The 20,792-nt window shown below is 49.2% G+C and overlaps 1 protein-coding gene across 1 annotated transcript in view; it reads left to right on the top strand.

Annotated features, from left to right (window-relative positions):
* Positions 1-20,792, top strand: part of agap1 (ArfGAP with GTPase domain, ankyrin repeat and PH domain 1) — a 101,776-nt gene that overhangs the window by 51,613 nt on the left and 29,371 nt on the right. The window contains exons 10-13 of the mRNA XM_061066905.1: positions 900-992; positions 11,858-11,962; positions 15,992-16,166; positions 17,712-17,879. Of these exons, the coding sequence (XP_060922888.1) occupies positions 900-992; positions 11,858-11,962; positions 15,992-16,166; positions 17,712-17,879 (541 nt within the window). The remainder of the gene's footprint in view (positions 1-899; positions 993-11,857; positions 11,963-15,991; positions 16,167-17,711; positions 17,880-20,792) is intronic.

Genomic DNA, 20,792 nt, shown 5'->3' with positions numbered 1-20,792 from the left:
ATTTGAGCCCTGAGGAAACTTTGGGCACTTGACTATATGCTTCTGCATCGTTGTGTCATTCTTAACATAGGTCTTTGCACAGTATTTGCAGATGTACACAGCCTTTCCTTCTACATTGGATGAGGTGAAATGTCTCCACACATGAGAGAGTGCACGTGGCATTGTTCTGTAGAATAAGATGAGAAAAAAGTTTGTAAAAAAACACTAATGCAATGCCAGAGATATAAATAGTTAGCCAAACAATTGGAATCGTCTGTAAACATGTTTTACAATTGATGGATAAATGAATGGAAATAGTCTAGATGAACAGATGAACAATCCTCAATCAGCATGCTAATATATTTTCCCAGTAATATCATGGAAACTTACCTGACTAGTCCTTCACTCTACAGCAGGCCTCAGTAGCCCTGCTGTAGAGTGAAGCATGCTGGGAGTTATCTGTGCATGTGATGGAAGAATGCACAGTGGAGGCTTGAAACTCAACGTTCCATACATCTTTAAAATAGAGTTTTGAATCATGTTGTTATTGCTCAGCGTTTAATTTGCGTTTTTGTTTTTTTTCAAAATTCCCAAAATTCCCGAGCTAAACTTCCCATGGAAAGTTTCCGGAAAGTTTTCGGAAATTTACCGGAAACTTTCCGCCCCTTTAGAACCCTAATCAGGATCAGGTAAAGAATCTGGATCTGGTTCAGGATTAGAATCAGTAAGGATCCAAATGAATATCTGTTTCTGGATCAGGATCTTTTACTGAGATTCTCCTGATTGTCTGATGATGGTGATGATGGTGATGATGATGATGATGATGAGGATGATGATGATGATGATGGTGATGAGGATGGTGATGATGATGATGATGATGATGATGATGATGATGATGAAGCTCTGCGTCTCCTCCACAGTCGAGGAAGGCCAACGAGCCGGACAAGGAGAAGAAAGGCCTGGAGGCTCGGGCCGACAGCATCGGCAGCGGGCGAGCAATCCCCATCAAACAGGTGAGAGAGCCACTTCCTGTCTGATCGCCCACTCGCTCGCCCACTCTCTCTCTCTCTCTCTGCGTGTGACGCCTCGGCCTTGATTAACAGTGAAATCACACACTTGACATCAATTAGAGCGAGGGTCTCTCCCGGGTCCTCCAACCACATCATTAGGAGACGAGAGAGGGAAGGGATCTCTCCGTCTCTCCCTCCTCCGTCTCCTCTCTTTCTTCACTCCCTCTCCTCCCTCTGCTCGTCCACTTCACCTCCTCTTCCTCTCTCCTTCAAAGCTGCTTCCTCTCCTCTTCCTCCTCGCCAGCGCTTTGATCGCAGCGTTTCAGAGGAGCAAAGCAAGAAGAGGGATGAAGGGGAGGGCGAGCAAAGAGAGGGAGAGCGCCACCGTCTACACACACACACACAGACACACACACAGACACACACACACACACACACACACACACACACACACACACACAGAGACACACACACACACACAGACTCCTGCTGCGATGGCGAGCACCTGAATTGGCTTCTAATCTGTAGAAAACAAGCTCCACTCATGTTGGAGCAGCAGCGGGTGAAGGGGGGGGGGTGTGAGGGAATGGGGGGGGGCGGGGCAAATCAGGCAATTAGTGAGCGCTAATCGTCGCCTCTTGTGTCGACGCCGCGGCCTCGTTTGTAAACTGTTAATGAACAAATCACATCTGTGATTAGGGGCCAGCTCGCCAGGAGAGCGTGGGCGAGAGACATAGAGACCCAGTGACAGAGCAGGAGAGAGAGAGAGAGGGAGGCGTGGGCGAGAGACATAGAGACCCAGTGACAGAGCAGGAGAGAGAGAGAGAGGGAGCTGATCCTAATTGCTGCTGAACGCCGTCGTGTGAGAATCGCTCCGCAGCTCCTGACGGCTTCAGACGCACTTCTTCTTCTTCTTCTGTGGTGGTAATGCAGTGGTGGAGCTGGGGGGGCGGAGTCAGTTGTGTTAATTCACCGAGTCGTCATCAGCTGGTTAATCATCTCAGAAACAAGATAACAACCTTTAAAATGTTCCTGCTTCTTTAAAGATTCGTCCTTCACTCAACAGGAAACAGGAAACAGTAAAGTTGTGAAGTTTAACACACATACGCGAGTGTGACAGGAAGGGGAGGAGTCAGTTAGATATTAAAATCACTAACATCACTCGTTTCTTCTCAAATCCTTAAAACAAAACCTGCTCAACAAAATCCCTGCTGATCCCAGTCAAGCTCATAAAGGCAGACACGTAGTTAGCCTGGCCCGACACACACATTACACACACATCGCACACACACAGACACACACTCACACGGGAGCAGAATAAAGCGGAAGCGGCAGCGCTGTGAGGCACCGCCTCCTCCTGTTGTATCTTTGTGAAGTGGAAGTTAATTGATTTGATGGTTCCCTGTGGTCGCTCTCTCCTCGGTGACCACGACAGACCTGCTGCCTCATTACACTGTGTGGGTCTGTGTGTGTGTGTCTGTGTGTGTGTGTGTGTGTGTGTGTGTGTGTGTGTCTGTGTGTGTGTGTGTGTGTGGGTGTGTGTCTGTGTGTGTTTTACAAAGACTGTATGTGGGTGAAAGAAGAGATCACACTTCACATTCAAGGTTCAACTGCCTTTTCCCCATTAACGCTCCATTTACACCCTCGTGTGTGTGTGTGTGTGTGTGTGTGTGTGTGTGTGTGTGTGTGTGTGTGTGTGTGTGTGTGTCTGTGTGTCCACGCTTGTTTCTAATGAGTTGTTGCTCTGCCTCTTTTTAACGTAACAACTGACTCGATTATTCTCCTGCGATCATGTAGCAGCAGAGTTCCAGGTTTCTCTCTGACTTGAGGAAACAGAATCTGTTGAATAATCCTCAGATTCTCTTTGTGTTAGAATCATCTTCAGGTTCCAGGCGACGACTTTACAATCATTCACATGTAAATATGAACGTTTAATATTAATGGAGCTGGTTGACTCACTAATGAGTGTTAATCAGCTCACAGCGTGTTTTTAAAATGAGACGTCCAACACAATCACTTTAACGTTATTTACACGTTGAGATCAAACTGTGGCTGTTTGTGTGTCTTTGTAGTGATTTGTCTCTTTCAGTCGTCTTGTGTGTCTGTTGTGTGTTTGCAGTTGATTGTCGACCTGCTCTCTCACACACACACACTCAGATGTTGTTGAGAGAAGTGTGCAGTTGTGTGTTCATGGATAATACCAGTCGTTAAAGCAACACATTCAACACATGATTAAAAGCAAAGTGATCCAGTTCCATCAGGAGCCGACGCCCCCGGCCACAAGCCGCCTCCTCCTCGTCAACCTGTCGTCATTAGCGTTAGCATCGTACCTCGGAGGGAGGAGGAGCCGGGACGCGGCCCTAACGCGCTCTGACATCTGCCACAGAGATTAGCGGCGTGGCGTCGCTCGCCCGACGCAGCGGAGGAGAGTCGGGTCACACGTCCTCCGAGTTCAGAGCTTCCAGTCGTTCAGGATATAAATATCAAGATTAGAATATGAAGAAAAGACTTTCTGTTAATTAGATTTTAATGGTGGCTCTGGGCTTCTTCTTCTTCATGTCTTCTACCTGTGTGTGTGCGTGTGTGTGTACGTGTGTGTGTGTGTGTGTGTGTGTACGTGGTTGTCTAACCCACTTGTTGGCTCGTCACTCGTCCTGATCTCATTACAGCGTCTCTCGGCCTCGAGGTGACGGAGGTTCTCTTCTTCTTCTACATCTTCTTCTTCTTCTTCTTCTTCTTCTTCTTCTTCTTCTTCTTCTTCTTCTTCTTCTTCTTCTTCTTCTTCTTCTTCTTCTTCTTCTTCTTCTTCTTCTTCTTCTTCTTCTTCTTCTTCTTCTTCTTCTTCTTCATGAGGAACATGAAGAACCTGATCCGATCTCACACAGCTTCACTTCAGTGGCTCAGATCCTGGTGATTAGAACCTGAACCAGGAAGCACATGTGGAGTCGCAGCTCAAACCTCCTCTTCCTCTCCCTCCTCCTCCTCTTCCTCGTCTGGCGGGTGCGTCCAGCTTTGTTTACAGAGGCTGTTGACGGCGCTGGGCTCCTCCGACATCTGCTCCTCGACGCTAATTAGCCGATAATTACCGGAGAGAGAGGCCGAGGAGCTCTGAAAACCAACAGGCTAACAAATTAATTTCCTCCGACACGGCAGCCGAGCCGCTGAGACCACACACACACACACACACACACACACACACACACACACACACACACAGACACACACACAGACACACACACACACACAGACACACACACACAGACACACACGCTGGGTGTTGGTGACCTCTGGTGACCTCTCGGCTGCATCCGCTCTGTCACCAACTCATCAGAGAATCTGACCTGAACCAGTTCCACACGTTAGAAGTTTACATTTATTTATTAGACGAATAAAGATGAGACGACTTATTGCTAAACTCAGAAAAAAAACTAATTAAAGGAGAATAATTTCTTCTTCAAAATAGAGATAGTTCAGATGTGGATAAAGTCAAAGTAAAGCAGCAGTTTATATCAGAATATTACTCATGTCCACACGTTTCCTTCAAGTTTATCCAGAACCAGATCAGAACGTTTCTTCTTTCCAGTTTCGACCGTTTAACCAGAAAAGTTTGAAATATCGTCTCCTCACTCGTCTCCTCGCTCGTCTCCTCGCTCGTCTCCTCACTTGTCTCCTCACTCGTCTCTTCACTCGTCTCCTCACTCGTCTCCTCACCTCACTCGTCTCTTCACTGGTCTCCTCACTCGTCTCCTCACTCGTCTCCTCACTCGTCTCCTCACTCGTCTCCTCACTCGTCTCTTCACTGGTCTCCTCACTCGTCTCCTCACTCGTCTCCTCACTTGTCTCCTCACTCGTCTCTTCACTCGTCTCCTCACTCGTCTCCTCACCTCACTCGTCTCCTCACTGGTCTCCTCACTCGTCTCCTCACTCGTCTCCTCACTCGTCTCCTCACTCGTCTCCTCACTCGTCTCCTCACTCGTCTCCTCACTCGTCTCCTCACTCGTTTCCTCACTCGTCTCCTCACTCGTCTCCTTACTTGTCTCCTCACCTCACTCGTCTCCTCACTCGTCTCCTCACTCGTGTCTTCACTCTCTGCTGCTGCTAAGTGTTAATCGAGTCTGTGACCTCTGACCTCTCGACCTCCTGCTGTAATTGAACATTTAGTCTGTGACTCTCACACAAGTCTTAAAGCTGCGGACGTCCTCCTCCTCTTCCTCCTCCTCTTCTTCCTCCTCCTCCTCCTCCTCCTCCTCCTCCTCCTCCTCCTCCTCCTCCTCCTCCTCCTCCTCCTCCTCCTCCTCCTCCTCCTCCTCCTCCTCCTCCTCCTCCTCTTCCTCTTCCTCTTCCTCCTCCTCCTCCTCCTCCTCCTCCTCCTCCTCCTCCTCCTCCTCCTCCTCCTCCTCTTCCTCCTGATTACTGTCGTGGTAGTAATTGTCTCTCGGGGTCGCGAGCGCTCGGTGGTTTTGACGAGTCCACTCTTCTTCGCCCTCGGCGCCGGGCGTTTGCTGAGGAGTTAAATTGGATGGTTAATTCGGGTGTTATTTACCCTGTAATTCATTAGCGTCGCCCCCCCCCCCCCCCCCCCAACCCCCCCCCACTGGCAGCGGGCAGGCTGTAATTTCACGCTTCGCAATAAAAGATGTCTCATAATCTGCTTCATTTAGCAGCCAAAGAATTTAATGAAATTAACTGCAGCCCTAATTAAGACGGTGAATATTAAAGACCTGCTCTCGAGGCTTTAACGAGGGCGACGCCACCGCCTTCCGCCGGGTGGGGGGCTGGGGGGGGGGGGGGATCATTTCCCTGGGAAAGGTTGTCGCCGCTCGGAGCCATTTTGGCCATGATGACATTTTTGTCATGCACACTAACCCCTGGAAATGAGATTTCTCCCTTTTTAGTTTGAGAAATAATTAAAACAACGAACACACGCGTCAATCAAAGAGCGTTTTCAGATCGTGCTCATTACGCCTCGGCGCCGCGCTCTCCACGGAGCGGGGGGGCGACGGCGAGGAAGTGTCCCCGTGGTCACTTTGTTGTTTCACGTCACGTGTGTGTGCGTTTGTGTGCGTTTGTGTTGTGATGATAAACCGGACAGAGCCAGCTGACCCGGGCGCCTCACTGAGGAAGAGGATGTTGTTCCCCTCACTTCCTGTCTCTGGGCGCCGGGCGCCGGCCGAGGTGTTTCACTAATGAACAGAGACCGCTGGAGTACGGTTTGGATAATTGAGTTTCTAATTAATTACCCAGAACTCTTCTCAGATAAATCAGAGGCTCCTCAGCCCCCCCCCTCTTCTTCTTCTTCGCTGGTGTTTTATTTGATCCGGCGTCCTGCTCCCCTGGGCGTGCCCTTCGCCGTCCTTGCCTCATCAACGCCGACCTTGTCCCTGAGACGGAAGCTGCCGAGCGTCTTGATGTCGACTTCCTCTCGTGTTTACCTCGACGGATTCTGGGCGACAAATTAGATTTTTAGAAAACACTCGGTGATCAAACTCAAACGTTTCTGAAGATCTGAAGGTTCCTAAAGATACAAAACTCTCACACGGTTTTTCCTCAGGAAATATGAAACATAAACATCCTCAAGATTCTTCATGAAGAAATGTGATCAAACCATTTCTGAACTCTCTATTTGAACTATGACCTGTGCCTGCAGGTGGCGCTGTTGTCAGACGGTTGATTTGTTTTATTGATTCAAACTGAAGCAGAATGTTTAGAAAGTTCAGATGTTGCTTCGTAGTTTCTCGAACGTTCTTCTTCTTCTTCATGGGGTTTATTGGCGGGTGGCGCCATCATCAGAGCTCCGCCTCCTCCTCCTCCGCCGCCGTCCGATCGGATTCCTGTGGCGATAACTCGTGACCTCCCCGGCCTTTGATCCTGTGATGTCCACCTGCGGCGCTCGCTCCTCTTTGTGTTTCCGTGTTGTTGTTTCCTCGCCAACGATCGGGCCGCCACACACACCTCCCTCCTGCGTCTGCGGGATGATGGATGACCTCGGCGCTGCCCGGGCTGGATCAGATGGTCGCCACGATAGCGGCGGGATCGTCCGGCTTCTCTGTGGCTCGCGGTCGCCCCCCCGCCCTGCTGTCTGCAGGCGCTGACACCTCTAATCTAACCTCCGGCTCTCGGGGACGTTACAGAACAAAAGGGCCGAGACTCATCCCCCCCCCCCGGTATCTGATCCGTGATTCGCTGTCAGTTTGCTGAAGAGGCCGCGGGAGAGTCCATTGTCTGCAGCGGGGGGGTGATGGAGTGATTAGCGTCTCGTGGTCTCATCCACACAAAGAGACTCGTGAAGAGTTGATTTCAGGATTTATTTCTTCACCTGTCGCCTGAGAAGAGAGAAGTCGTCCAGACCTCGTCCCGCGTGAGCGTCGGGATGATTCAGGGCCGCGTTCCATCAGGAGCCCGCGGGTTCGAGCGCCCGACGGATCCACGGCTAACGAATGACCTCATCCCGTCTCCCTGCGGCGCCGCGACCTTTTCCTAACGATACTTCACGAGTCTCCGAGTGAAGAGGAACTGTCTCCGCAGGAGCTTCCACTTCCTTCATTTGCTTTAGTCACATGAACCCTTCCTGGCCTCCTTCCTTCCTTCCTTCCTTGCTTCCTTCCTTCTTTCCTTCCTTCCTTCCTTCTTTCCTTCCTTCCTTCCTTCCTTCCTTCCTTCCTTCCTTCCTTCCTTCCTTCCTTCCTTCCTTCCTTCCTTCCTTCCTTCCTTCCTTCCTTCCTTCCTTCCTTCCTTCCTTCCTTCCTTCCTTCTTTTGCTCTCTTTGCCTCCCTCCTTGCTTCCTTCCTTCTTGCTCTCTTTGCCTCCTTCCTTGCTTCCTTCCTTGCTTCCTTCCTTCCTTCCTTCTCTTGCTCTCTTTGACTCCTTCCTTGCTTCCTTCCTTCCTTCCTTCCTTATTTTGCTCTCTTTGTCTTCCTCCTTGCTTCCTTCCTTCCTTCCTTCCTTCTTTTGCTCTCTTTGCCTCCCTCCTTCCTTCCTTCCTTCCTTCCTTCCTTCCTTCCTTCCTTCCTTCCTTCCTTCCTTCCTTCCTTCCTTCCTTCCTTCCTTCCTTCTTTTGCTCTCTTTGCCTCCCTCCTTTCTTCCTTCCTTCCTTCCTTCCTTCCTTCTTTTGCTCTCTTTGCCTCCCTCCTTTCTTCCTTCCTTCCTTCCTTCCTTCCTTCCTTCCTTCCTTCCTTCCTTCCTTCCTTCCTTCCTTCCTTCCTTCCTTCCTTCCTTCCTTCCTTCCTTCCTTCCTTCCTTCCTTCTTTTGCTCTCTTTGCCTCCCTCCTTTCTTCCTTCCTTCCTTCCTTCCTTCTTTTGCTCTCTTTGCCTCCCTCCTTTCTTCCTTACTTCCTTCCTTACTTCTTTTGCTCTCTTTGACTCCCTCCTTGCTTCCTTGCTTCCTTCCTTCCTTCCTTCCTTCCTTCCTTCCTTCCTTCTTTTGCTCTCTTTGCCTCCCTCCTTGCTTCCTTCCTTCCTTCCTTCTTTTGCTCTCTTTGCCTCCCTCCTTGCTTCCTTGCTTCCTTCCTTCTTTCCTTCTTTTGCTCTCTTTGCCTCCTTCCTTCCTTCCTTCCTTCCTTCCTTCCTTCCTTCCTTCCTTCCTTCCTTCCTTCCTTCCTTCCTTCCTTCCTTCCTTCCTTCCTTCCTTCCTTCCCTTGCTTCCTCTCCTCAGGAACAGAACATGGCCTTTTCCTGTCTCTCAGTTTTGTCGTTAAAAGCAGAAGAAGTCGTGAACCTCTCTAACGCCCTTGGACGTTTTTCGGATGCCTAACAAATGACTTCATCTCCTCGCCCCCCCACCCCCCCACTCCCACCCCCGCCCCCCCCTCGAGCTAGCGACCTTTTCCGAAGCACTACCCACAATCCTTCAGCGGGGCGGAGCGGCGCCTGGGCGCAGCAGAGGAGGAGATGTGAGGATGTATTTATCTCTCCACATCTATTTTCCCGTGTGGAGACCTTGTGAGCTGTCATGGCTGCCGCCCCCCCACCCACCCACCCCTCGCCCCCCCGCTGAAGGTAAAATAAGAGGCGACGTGTGTCCCGCCGCCCGGGGGGGTGAATAATGAGAGATATTACCCATCAGGAGGGCTGCGGCGCGGCGTTCAATTAGCTCCTCCCTGCCGCCGACTGATCACTCGTCAGGACGGACGAGCAGAAGTGAAGAAATATTGTTTCAGAGACCGAGCCTCCACTTCCTGTTCCCTCCTCTCGGCCGCGGTTCACCTCCTTCACCTCCTTCACCTCCTTCACCTCCTCTCACCTCCTTCACCTCCTTCACCTCCTTCACCTCCTTCACCTCCTCTCACCTCCTTCACCTCCTTCACCTCCTCTCACCTCCTCTCACCTCCTCTCACCTCCTTCACCTCCTTCACCTCCTTCACCTCCTCCACCTCCTTCACCTCCTTCACCTCCTTCACCTCCTTCACCTCCTTCACCTCCTCCACCTCCTCCACCTCCTTCACCTCCTCTCACCTCCTTCACCTCCTTCACCTCCTTCACCTCCTCCACCTCCTTCACCTCCTTCACCTCCTCTCACCTCCTTCACCTCCTTCACCTCCTTCACCTCCTTCACCTCCTTCACCTCCTCCACCTCCTTCACCTCCTTCACCTCCTTCACCTCCTTCACCTCCTTCACCTCCTCCACCTCCTCCACCTCCTTCACCTCCTCTCACCTCCTTCACCTCCTTCACCTCCTTCACCTCCTCCACCTCCTTCACCTCCTTCACCTCCTTCACCTCCTTCACCTCCTCTCACCTCCTTCACCTCCTTCACCTCCTCAAACCTTTGAATTCAAATACATGGGAACATCTGTGTCTGAGGATCAGAGAACAAACCATCACAGCTGTTGAGGTTCGTGGATGAGTCGGGATCTACAGGAAGTTGTTAGTTGTTTAGAATCATCAAGGATCTGGATCTAGTGGATCTAGATCTGGGATGGAGTTTCAGAGTGAACAGTTAATACGTTATATATATATGTAAAAATATATATATATATGTGTGTGTGTGACTGCAGCTTCCTCAGTGATTGATGAGAGTCGATCTGATCTCGTCTGTAAACATGTTGCAGCTTCGTTCACTCAGGACGATCAGCTGCTGTGACAGCTGCACGGCTGCCGGCAGCAGGAAGCTACACACACACAGAGACACACACACACACACACACACACACACACACACAGAGACACACACACACACAGAGACACACACACACACACACACAGAGACACACACACACACAGAGACACACACACACACAGAGACACACACACACACACACACACAGAGACACACACACACACACACACACACACACACAGAGACACACACACACACACACACACACACACACAGACACACACACATCATCATCATGAGCTCAGGTTTAATCACTACAGCCTCATGGAGGAAGCTGCAGATGTAAAACTCCATCTCTATTTTATATAATGAATTGATTTTTTAAAATATATATATACATTTATTTTAGAAAGAAATATGTGTAAATATTATATCTAAAATATGTAAGTTGTATATCAATATGACATATTTTAAATATATTTGAAATCTTACTCAGCCACATAATTATTTAGAGTTTTAACTGAAGTATAAGATTTACCAGTGGTCACCAGGGGGCATGAGGGTGTCCCCCTCTCGCCCCCTGGTGGCCCCTGGTGCCCCGGCCCCCTGGTGGCCCCGCCCCCTGGTGGCCCCTGGTGGTATTACAGGGCCTCTCCTCACTGAGGTATTTGAGTCGTTCTTCTTTGTTTCACGCCGTCTCGTTCTCCACGCCACCACGGGGCTCCTCCCACCTCCTCTGTCACTCTGTGGCGTTCCTCCCTGTCGTCATGTCAACGCACATTACAGCCCAACGTGCCGGGGGGGGGGGGGTCACCCCGGGCCCGCCGCCGCCGCCGCCGCCATGTCCCAGCACCGCCGAGCACCTTAATGAAAGCTGAGCGGTCAGGGCGGCGGAGAGCAGGCTTCTGTCCATCAGCCCCGCCCCCCTGCCCCCCCCCTCGCCACTGGACTCTATTAATATCGTCTGTCGGCGTGTTAATGTTGTCGAGCTCCGGTGAAGTGACACGCGTGGCAGCGCCGCGGTAATTGCTAATCAGTGGACAGTTTTATCCCCCATCCCCCCCACCGCTCTCTCTCTCTCTCTCTCTCTCTCTCCTCCTTTTGATCCCTCTCTCTCTCCCTGGTTTCGATCGCTCGCTCGCTGACCTTCTTGCTCTCTCTCTCTTTCTCTCACCTAATGAATCCAGCTCAAATGAAGTGTGGGCGGCGAGCGGGCGGGGGGGCGCTCGCTCGGCCTAAACGGGTCAGTCAGCCGCAGCTGATGTGCGTAGGAGAGAGAGAGAGAGAGAGAAGTTACACAATTAAAGAAGTGATTATTTCCCTCCATCTTCTCTCGCTGCTTCACGTCCGGCTCCGCTCGGCGCCGCTGAGCGAGCGAGTGAAAGTGTTGTTGGGCGAGCGAGTGAACTCTGGTGTCATCGTTCAGCTCGTTAGCGTCGCTCCACGACCACGAGTCGCTCGGTCCGATGTGCAGCACGACCACGAGGAGAAGAAGAAACACAAACTCAGGGAGCGACCGACACGTGGCGTGTGTACGAGGACGCACGCCACGTGTCGGTCTGGCGTTCAGCCGATGGCGCCCGGGCCTCATGTAGGTTCAGGCTTTTCAGAATAAAAGCAGCTGGTGGAGACCAAACCCTGAGATAAGAGAGAGGCAGGGACCCTCTCCACGCTGGTCATGTGATGTTAACAGGAAGTAGCCTCCTCTGCAGTAGGAGGAGTCAGGAGTCCACCTACACCCACACGGAGGTGATGAGTTGTGTGTGAGTTGTGTGTGAGTTGTGTTGAACACGTTGTTGTCGTTGTGTTTTCAGGGCATGTTGCTGAAGAGAAGCGGGAAAACCCTCAACAAGGAGTGGAAGAAGAAGTACGTGACGCTGTGTGACAACGGACTGCTCACCTACCACCCCAGCCTGCACGTAAGAGACACACACACACACACACTCACACAAAGACACACACACACAAAGACACACACGCACACACACACAGTGTCGTTACAAACCCTATCAGTCTGCAGTGCCAGGCTGCTCTGACCTCATCTATCTGCAGCTCTTTATCTTTATCTTCCTCCTGTGTGCATGTTTCCACAAACTGCTTGTCCATAACACACACACACACACACACACACACACACACACACACACTCTGGTGATGACTTGTGTATTAATTAGTGCTCGTCATCTGTTTGCCCACGCTGGCGTTGATGATGTGAATATCAGCTGTAATGTCTCTGCTAATTGTCCCGGCTCTCTGCCCTGTTGGCACAACATCCTGCCCCGACACAGCTTTATTACCACACACACACACACACACAGACACACACACACACACACACACACACACACACACACACACACACACACACAGACACACACCCTGACGTCTGTATCAGATCAATGTCACCACAGATTTCCTCCACCTCGACTCTGGTTCATGAAACTGAAGGAAACTCAGTGGAATCAGTGGAGAATGAACGACGGGTGAAGTTAAACACAACCGGAGCTCAGTGGGTTGTGTGTTAGAATCCCAGCCCGGTTCTGATCCGTCCCTCTGAGCAAGGCACTCCAGGAGTCGTGGGTTCGATTCCCCGCGGAGCCGCCGCTCGCCTGAGACGTCTCCTCCCTGTGAAGTGCACACGTCCGTCAGCGATTAGAGCAGCTGATGCAGTAAATTAGTGTTAAAACTCATCACTTAACACATCAACACACACTGCAGTACAAACACACACTCCAGTACAAACACACACTCCAGTACAAACACACACAAACCCCCTCCAGCACCCAAACGCCAGGTTTTCCTGAGCGGCGTGCATCTGCAGCTCGGGCGTCAATTAGCGTGTTTGCGGAGGCTAATCGAATGAAACTCAATCAGCGCCACTAATTGCCCGACTATGTGCAAAGAAATCACATTAATGCCGCTAATTAAGTGGATGGCAATAGATGCCGGTTAATTGGCAAAAAAAAGTCTCGTCTACGGAGAAGTGGACGAGTTCGGGCCAAAAACAGAGAGAGAGTCATTAACGTCCTGTTGTCGTGGAGGGCGAGCGGCGAGCGGCGAGCGGCTCCGACCAGGAGGCGCCAGGCATCACAACAGGAAGAGAACGCTTCTGATGGTTCTCAGGGAACGTCCCCCCCCCCTCAATGATACACTATTCATATTATTATTATTTCATCAGTTGTTACATTGCAATGATTTATTAAATATGTGTGTAACTAACACATCAGAGACCGGAGCCGTTTAGTGACATGACATCAATGTTACATGAAGATAAAGATATTTAAACTGTTAAATAAATTAGATTAATACAAATTAATGATTCAACACAATTTAAAAACATCAAGTTAAAATTACACCTTTTTTTTTACAGCTATTTATTTAATATCTCCACAACAATAATTTAACACAACAGCTTCAGGTGTAAGTTTAACGTTTCCTTCTCGTTCTTATTGTAGAAAAAATGAAAACACGTTAATATGTCACTTATTATTTATATTCACAGATTAACAGATAAATCAAATCCACTGAAATTTGATCAGTAAACATAAATGTTAACGTTTCACATTTTTAATAACTGTTGTGAACTCCATTTGGACGTCGCGTCTCCATGACAACCGTTAGATCTATAAGGTTTCGACTCCATCTTTTATCCATCTCTCCTCCTCCTCCTCCTCCTCCTCCTCCTCCTCCTCCTCCTCCTCCTCCTCCTCCTCCTCCTCCTCCTCCTCCTCCTCCTCCTCCTCTTTAACCAGCGATCATGTTCCAGAGCCGCTCGCTCTTTATGGATTCTTGTTTCCTTGCGTGTCAGCACGATTCTGCTTCCTGTTCATTTTTCTCCCTGACGACAAGTGAACACACACACACATTAACATACAAAAATACGCACACTTAAACACACTCCATTTCTTTGACGTTGTAATCTGATAAATGCAGATACATGTTCTGTTACACACACACACACACCACCCACACACACACCACCTGCTGTGTGTGTGTTGGTCTCCTCCCTCCTGGACGGCGCCGAGCGTCCAGAACGATCGGGCCGACGATGAAAGCTCTGCGATGCAAATGGAGACTCAATTACTGTGGTCAATCTGTCGGAGGTGTGAGAGAGAGAGTGTGTGTTCCTGTGTGTGTGTGTGTGTGTGTGTGTGTGTGTGTTCCTGTGTGTGTGTGTGTGTGTGTGTGTGTGGAGGGTGTACCCAGCGGGCCCCTGGCTCGAGGGCTCTCCGGTGGCTTGTTAAGACGCCGTCGAGAGCACTTGGCTTTGAATTGGCCTTTTGTCAGCTGAGCTGCCAGAGGGAGGCGGAGTGTGTGTGTGTGTGTCTGTGCGTGTGTGTGTAGGTGTGTGTGTGTATGTGTGTGTGTGTGTGTAGGTGTTCAGGCTCTTCTTCTATTTCTGTGAGGACCAGTTTGAGTTTTGAAGCTGTTTTCCAAGTGGACGTCTTCGTCTTCTCCGTGTCCGGCTCCTCTTCTTCATCCTGAGATCTTTGTGTTCTTTAGTTTCACGTCACGTGTTAGAAACCTCGTCCACACGTCCACTCGCTCTCTGAGAAGCTTCCACACCTTGTTCTCGATCACTGGGAAGCTTCCACACATCGTCCTGCTGGTTCCTCACATGGACTCACACATGTTACAGACGTTTTAAGGAGGCTGCAGGAGAAGATCCAGAACATGTCCAGAGACACTGACTCAGACGTTTGTTCTCACAGAGAGAACCTGCAGAACATGTGAGGAACATGTGAGGAACGTGTCAGGACTTCTGCTCCAGTGAACACGTCACAGATATAATGAGTCTAAAGTCTAAAACTTTACAGACAAAACTCACATCCTAACTTGAGGAAATAATGTGTCCAGTGTCTAAAACGTCTTAACTTTATAAAAACATCTTTTACGTCTTTTCTGAGTCGACTGGTCCTCACAAAGATGGAAGACCACGTCCACACACTCGGGTGCGGCTGTTAGAATCCGACCCAGCGGGCGGCGGGAGCTTTGTTTCTCCTCCTCCCTTCATGTTGAAGAGGACGCCGACCTCCCACAATGCCCTGCTCCTCGCAGGTCACCGCCGACACTCCACCCTCCTCAGAGGGGCGGCGGGGGTGGATTTAACAAGCGCCTCTCGATGGTCATTAACACTGATCGTAGGAGAGTTCATCAGCGGAGGTCGGCCGAGGCGTCTGGCGGCGCTCGCTCGTGTTCCGGGACGTGTCGGCCAACGGGCGGAGCCAATCAGAGGCCGAGTGGTCGAGCACTTCACTGCGCTTTGAGGGATTAGAGCCTCTTTGTTTCCTTTGTAACATTTAGAGGTTTAGGAACTTTATTATCCAGAGTAATCCTCTCTCTCTCTCTCTCACACACACACACACAAACTCTCTTTCACACACACACACACACACACACACACACACACACACAAACTCTGTCTCACACACACACACACACAGAGACACACACACAAACACACACAAACTCTCTCTCACACACACACACACAAACTCTGTCTCACACACACACACACACAGAGACACACACACAAACACACACAAACTCTCTTTCACACACACACACACACACACACACACACAAACTCTCTCACACACACACACACACACACACACACACACACACTACATCCTGTGAATTAAACATGAGGCTTTTCAAACAGTTTTAAAGTTTTTAAAATGTCTTGTTTGTCTGATGGAGCTTTTTAATATTTATCATTAAAAAGTTTAATCCTCAGTTTACTTGGATGAAAATAAACATGAATCTGGATTTTGAGCTGAATCTCGTGATTGCAACAGAACTTGATTTTCTTAATTCACCACTTTTTAAAGAGTCATTTTAAATATCAAGTATTTCTTCTAATCTGTAAAGATCTGAACAGAAACCAAACCGTTTCCTGGTTTCCCCTCCGCTCTCTGACTCCTCCCACTCTCGTCCTCTCTCAGGACTACATGCAGAACGTCCACGGGAAGGAGATCGACCTGCTGAGGACCACGGTGAAGGTCCCGGGGAAGAGGCCGCCGCGCGCCGTCTCCACCTGCGCCGCCGCCGCCGCGCCCGGCCCCAAGACCAACGGGCTGAGCAAGGACATGAGCGGCCTGCAGCTGGGCCCCACGCCAGGTCAGAGCTCCGCCCACAGTCAGGAGCGTGTTCGTCTCAGAGAAGATTCAGAAGTTTATTAAAGTGGTTTCTGTGAGATCACAAAACACTGAATTCAAAATGTTAAACCTTCACAGTGTTTACATATTAATTATACTGATTATAAATTATTTATACATTTGTTAATAACAATAATAGAGAGATGTGATATTCACACACAGGAATTAAAATTAAATTAATTTAAAAAAAATCCATGAATATTTCTTATTAAATAATAAACAGTGAAAAATAAAATAATTCAGTGTTTTACCTACAAACTGAATTTTACCCACAGATTCTCAGATTTGCACAAATCTAAATTAAACTCAAGCTTCTGTGGATTAAACAGAATAAAACTGAATTATAATAATTAAAGGTAGAAAATAATTAACGGAAATTTAAGACAATTATTATTTGAAATGTTTGTGGTGTCAAAACATTTATGATAAATCTTTAAAGAAAAATACAACTAATAATATGTCTTAATATTTATTTATATCACAGCTAACAAAGACAAGAGAGTATAAATAAAACCATATAAAAACATGATTGAAATTATAAATATAATGTAGTAATTATAATAATTAAATCTCACGTTAGAAGAAGTGTCTCATGTCTTATATCGATATTATTAAAAATAATAAAGACAATAAACAAATGTAGTGATTATTGTTTTGTGTTAATGGACAAGGATCAGATCATCATTATTAATTTTTAATCTCTGCTGTTGTTTCTTTGAAACGGTTCAAACACTGAACAGAGATGAAATAAAAAACACGAGTTCAACCTCGAAACCCACAAAACGCTTCTGTTCACCTGAAGAGAGACGTCGTTAAACAAAAGACACACACACACACACACACACACACACACTCACAGACACACACACAGGGAGCACACAGGAGGCCCGAGCTAATAGCATGAATATTCAGTGAGCCGTACTCCATGTACTAATTATTGTCATGAATATTAATGTAATCAGAGTCCTGGCTCCACTCAGCCAGCTCCGAGAAATGAGCTGTAATGAGAGGGTGGGGGGGGTGAGGGGGCGGGCTGAGGGGTGAGGGAGGGAGGAGGGGGTGGGGGGGGCAGAGGGAGGGAGGGAGGATGATTCAGTCGACTGCTGGAGCGTTCAGCCTCTCGCTAACTCAAGGGTTTGATTTAAACAGCCAGCTTGAGAGAGGCTGCCTTTTTATGTGTGTGTGTGTGTGTCTGTGTGTGTGTGTGTGTGGGTGTGTGTGTGTCTGTGTGTGTGTGTGTGTGTAATAAAAGCAGAAAAACCCTGGGTCTTAACATTGCACCTCACTCTTAACGAGACAGTTGTAGTAAAATTAAAACGGAATAAATCTCTGACGATCACTGTTCCTCTGTTTTATTGATTCGTTGATTATTGATTAAAATCAACTGAAATGTGAATCATCAGAAGTGAATCTTTTATTTTGAAGGATGGAACTTCCTGTCTGCGCAGCTACTTTGACAGGAAGTGGTTTGATGCGTGATGCTGACCTCACTTCCTGTCTCTCTCAGGCACGGTGACCACCAGTGCGTCCGTGTCTCAGATGGCGAGCGGCCCCAGCCTGGTGTCCTTCAACAGCCGCGGGGGGGCGGAGGGGATGCACCAGCGCTCGTACTCCGTCTCCAGCGCCGACCAGTGGGCCGACGCCACGGTCATCGCCAACTCCGGAGTCAGCACGGGTGAGTGACGGGGGGGGGGGGGCGCAGGTCACATGGTGCTGCTGGTGGTTCAGAGTCAGGTCCCCACACGCAGGAGGCCCCACCGTGGAGCTCCGTGCTGGAGCCTATCATCATCACACACACACACACACACACACACACACACACACACACACACACACACACACACACACACACAGAGTGACAGCTGTCATTGTGTGTGTGTGTTGCCGTGACGATAAGTTTGACTGACAGCTCTTCATCTTCATCCAATAACGTTTAAAGCTGTGAAAAGCTTCAGCTCGACCCCGAGGGCGACGCCTCCTCCGCGTTAACGAACTGAACAATATAATAATAATATAATAATGTCAAAGATAAAATATAAAAACAGGCCGACTCCTGATTGGTCAGAACTGTCAGACGTCAGCGTTGGCGAGATAAAGAAGTGAACTCATCCTCATCAAACAGGAAACGTTTTTATTTAAAGATTTAGTTCTCCCAAGATTTCACTTCCTGACCACGGTACATGAAGGCGTGGTCTCTAGTCTGGTTTCCTCGCCGTCAGTGTGCGGACGTTTCCGTGGCGAGAAGCAGCCGGCGCCCAAACTCTTGATGAGTTCCAGTCGAGGGAAAAACCCACAGGAAGCAGTGGGAGGGATGGGTGGAGGAGGTGGGGGGGGGCTGACGTGGATGGAGCGCGGCGTGCAGATGGGACGGCCGTTAATCCACGGCGGTTAATTGCGCGCTCGGGGATGGCGTCTTGTCAGCAGAGATAAGTTGTCACATTTTCCACTTGAGCTGCGACTAAACGATTGTAAAATAAGTTATGGCCGTCCTTGGGGCTGTCTGCCGTGTGGGACCCGGCCGCCAACGAGCGCTCGTGTATACGTGTGTGTGTCTGTGTGTGTGTGTGTGTGTGTGTGTGTTGTGCACATGTGTTTCCATCTCCACTCACACCGCGCCCATGTCACTGTCAGCGCCGCGCTGTGATATTGATGGAAGCTGAATGTTATTTTATTCTGCCGCTAGTCCCAGCTGTCAGCGGGCGCCGTGAAGAGAGAGAGGCTCCTTCCTCTGATAGCCTCGCTCGCCCTCAGGTCCAGCCCCTCCCCCTCACACACCTCCATGTAGATGCTCCTCAGACACGTCCACCACATCTCACGGATTCATTTACAAGCTTCAAATTACATTTTATTCCTTTGAGTGAAACATGAAAATATCGTGAATGAATAAAGTTTCAGTTTAAGACTTTAAATTCACACGTTTCTTCTTAGTGTGTTCTCGTCTGATTCTCGTCTGATTCTCTTCTGATTCACGTCTGATTCATTACATTACATTTCATTTAGCTGACGCTTTTATCCAAAGCGACTTACAATAAGTGCATCAACCCAGAGGGAACAAACCAAGAACAACAAGAATCAAGACAGTAAAATTTCTTCAAAATAAAGCAAAACTACAGAGTGCTATAAGTAAGTTACATCTTAGTGCTACCAAAGTGTTAGTTTCAAAAGTGGTTAGTTTTTTTTTTGTTTTTTATTCAAGGTACAGTCGGAAGAGGTGTGTTTTTAGTTTTCGGCGAAAGATGTGTAAACTTTCAGATGTCCGGATGTCGAGTGGGAGCTCATTCCACCATTTAGGAGCTAGGACAGCAAACAGTCGTGATGGTGACGAGTGTTTAGCAGTGAAGGAGGAACGAGTCGTTTAGCTGAAGCAGAGCGGAGTGAACGGGCTGGTGTGTAGTGTTTGACCATGTCCTGGATGTAAACTGGACCTGATCTGTTTACAGCATGGTCCAGGTACTAGTGTTTTGAACCGGATGCGGGCAGCCACTGGTAGCCAGTGTAGGGAGCGGAGGAGCGGAGTAGTGCGAGTGAACTCAGGCTACAGACCAGTGGAGCTGCTGCATTCTGGATGAGCTGCAAAGGTCGGAGGTCAGCAGCAGGTAGACCTGCCAGGAGGGAGTTACAGTAGTCGAGGCGTGAGATGACCAGGGCCTGGACCAGAACCTGCACCAGAACCTGGACCAGGGCCTGGACCAGAACCTGCACCGCCTTCTGAGTGAGAAGGGGGCGTGTCCTCCGGATGTTGTAAAGCATGAATCTACAGGACCGCGTTGTTGCAGTAATGTTGGCAGAAAGGGAGAGTTGGCAGTCGAGTGTCACACCCAGGTTCCTAGCAGTCTGAGTGGGGTCAGCACGGAGTTGTCAAAGTTGATAGTCAGGTCATGGGTGGGAGAGTTGGTCCCTGGAAGGAAAAGTAGTTCAGTCTTGTCAAGATTAATCTTCAGGTGGTGAGCGGTCATCCACTGAGAGACGTCAGTCAGACAGGCAGAGATTCGAGCTGCTACCTGTGTTTCTGATCGGGGAAAAGACAGGATTAGTTGGGTGTCATCAGCATAGCTATGGTAGGAAAAGCCATGTGAGTGAATGACAGAGCAGAGAGTGTTGGTGTACAAAGAAAAGAGGAGAGGACCCAGGACAGAACCTTAAGGGACCCCAGTAGTGAGAGGACAAGGTTCAGAAACAGATCCTCTCCAAGTTACCCGATAAGTGCGTTCGTTGAGGTAGGAAGAGAGCAGGGAGAGAGAGAGGAGGGAGAGAGAGAGGAGGGAGAGAGCAGGGAGAGAGCAGAGCCTGAGATACCCAGGTCCTGAAGGGATGAGATCAGGATCTGGTGGTTCACCGTGTCAAATGCAGCAGAGAGGTCTAGAAGGATAAAGACAGAGGAGAGAGGACAGAGGAGAGAGGACAGAGGAGAGAGAATCTGCTCTAGCAGTGTGAAGCTGCTCAGAGACAGCAAGGAGGGCAGTCTCAGTTGAGTGACCTTGAAACCAGACTGGCGAGGGTCAAGAAGATTGTTGTGGTTCAGATAGGAGGAGAGTTGATTAAAGATTGCTCGCTCGAGAGTTTTGGAAACAAAGGGAAGAAGAGAGAC

This window comes from Limanda limanda, chromosome 23 (genome assembly GCF_963576545.1).
Source record: "Limanda limanda chromosome 23, fLimLim1.1, whole genome shotgun sequence".
In the NCBI taxonomy this organism is placed as follows: Eukaryota; Metazoa; Chordata; class Actinopteri; order Pleuronectiformes; family Pleuronectidae; genus Limanda; species Limanda limanda.
The sequence above is the reverse complement of the archived record's forward strand: the minus strand, read 5'-3'. Positions and strand labels throughout refer to the sequence as shown.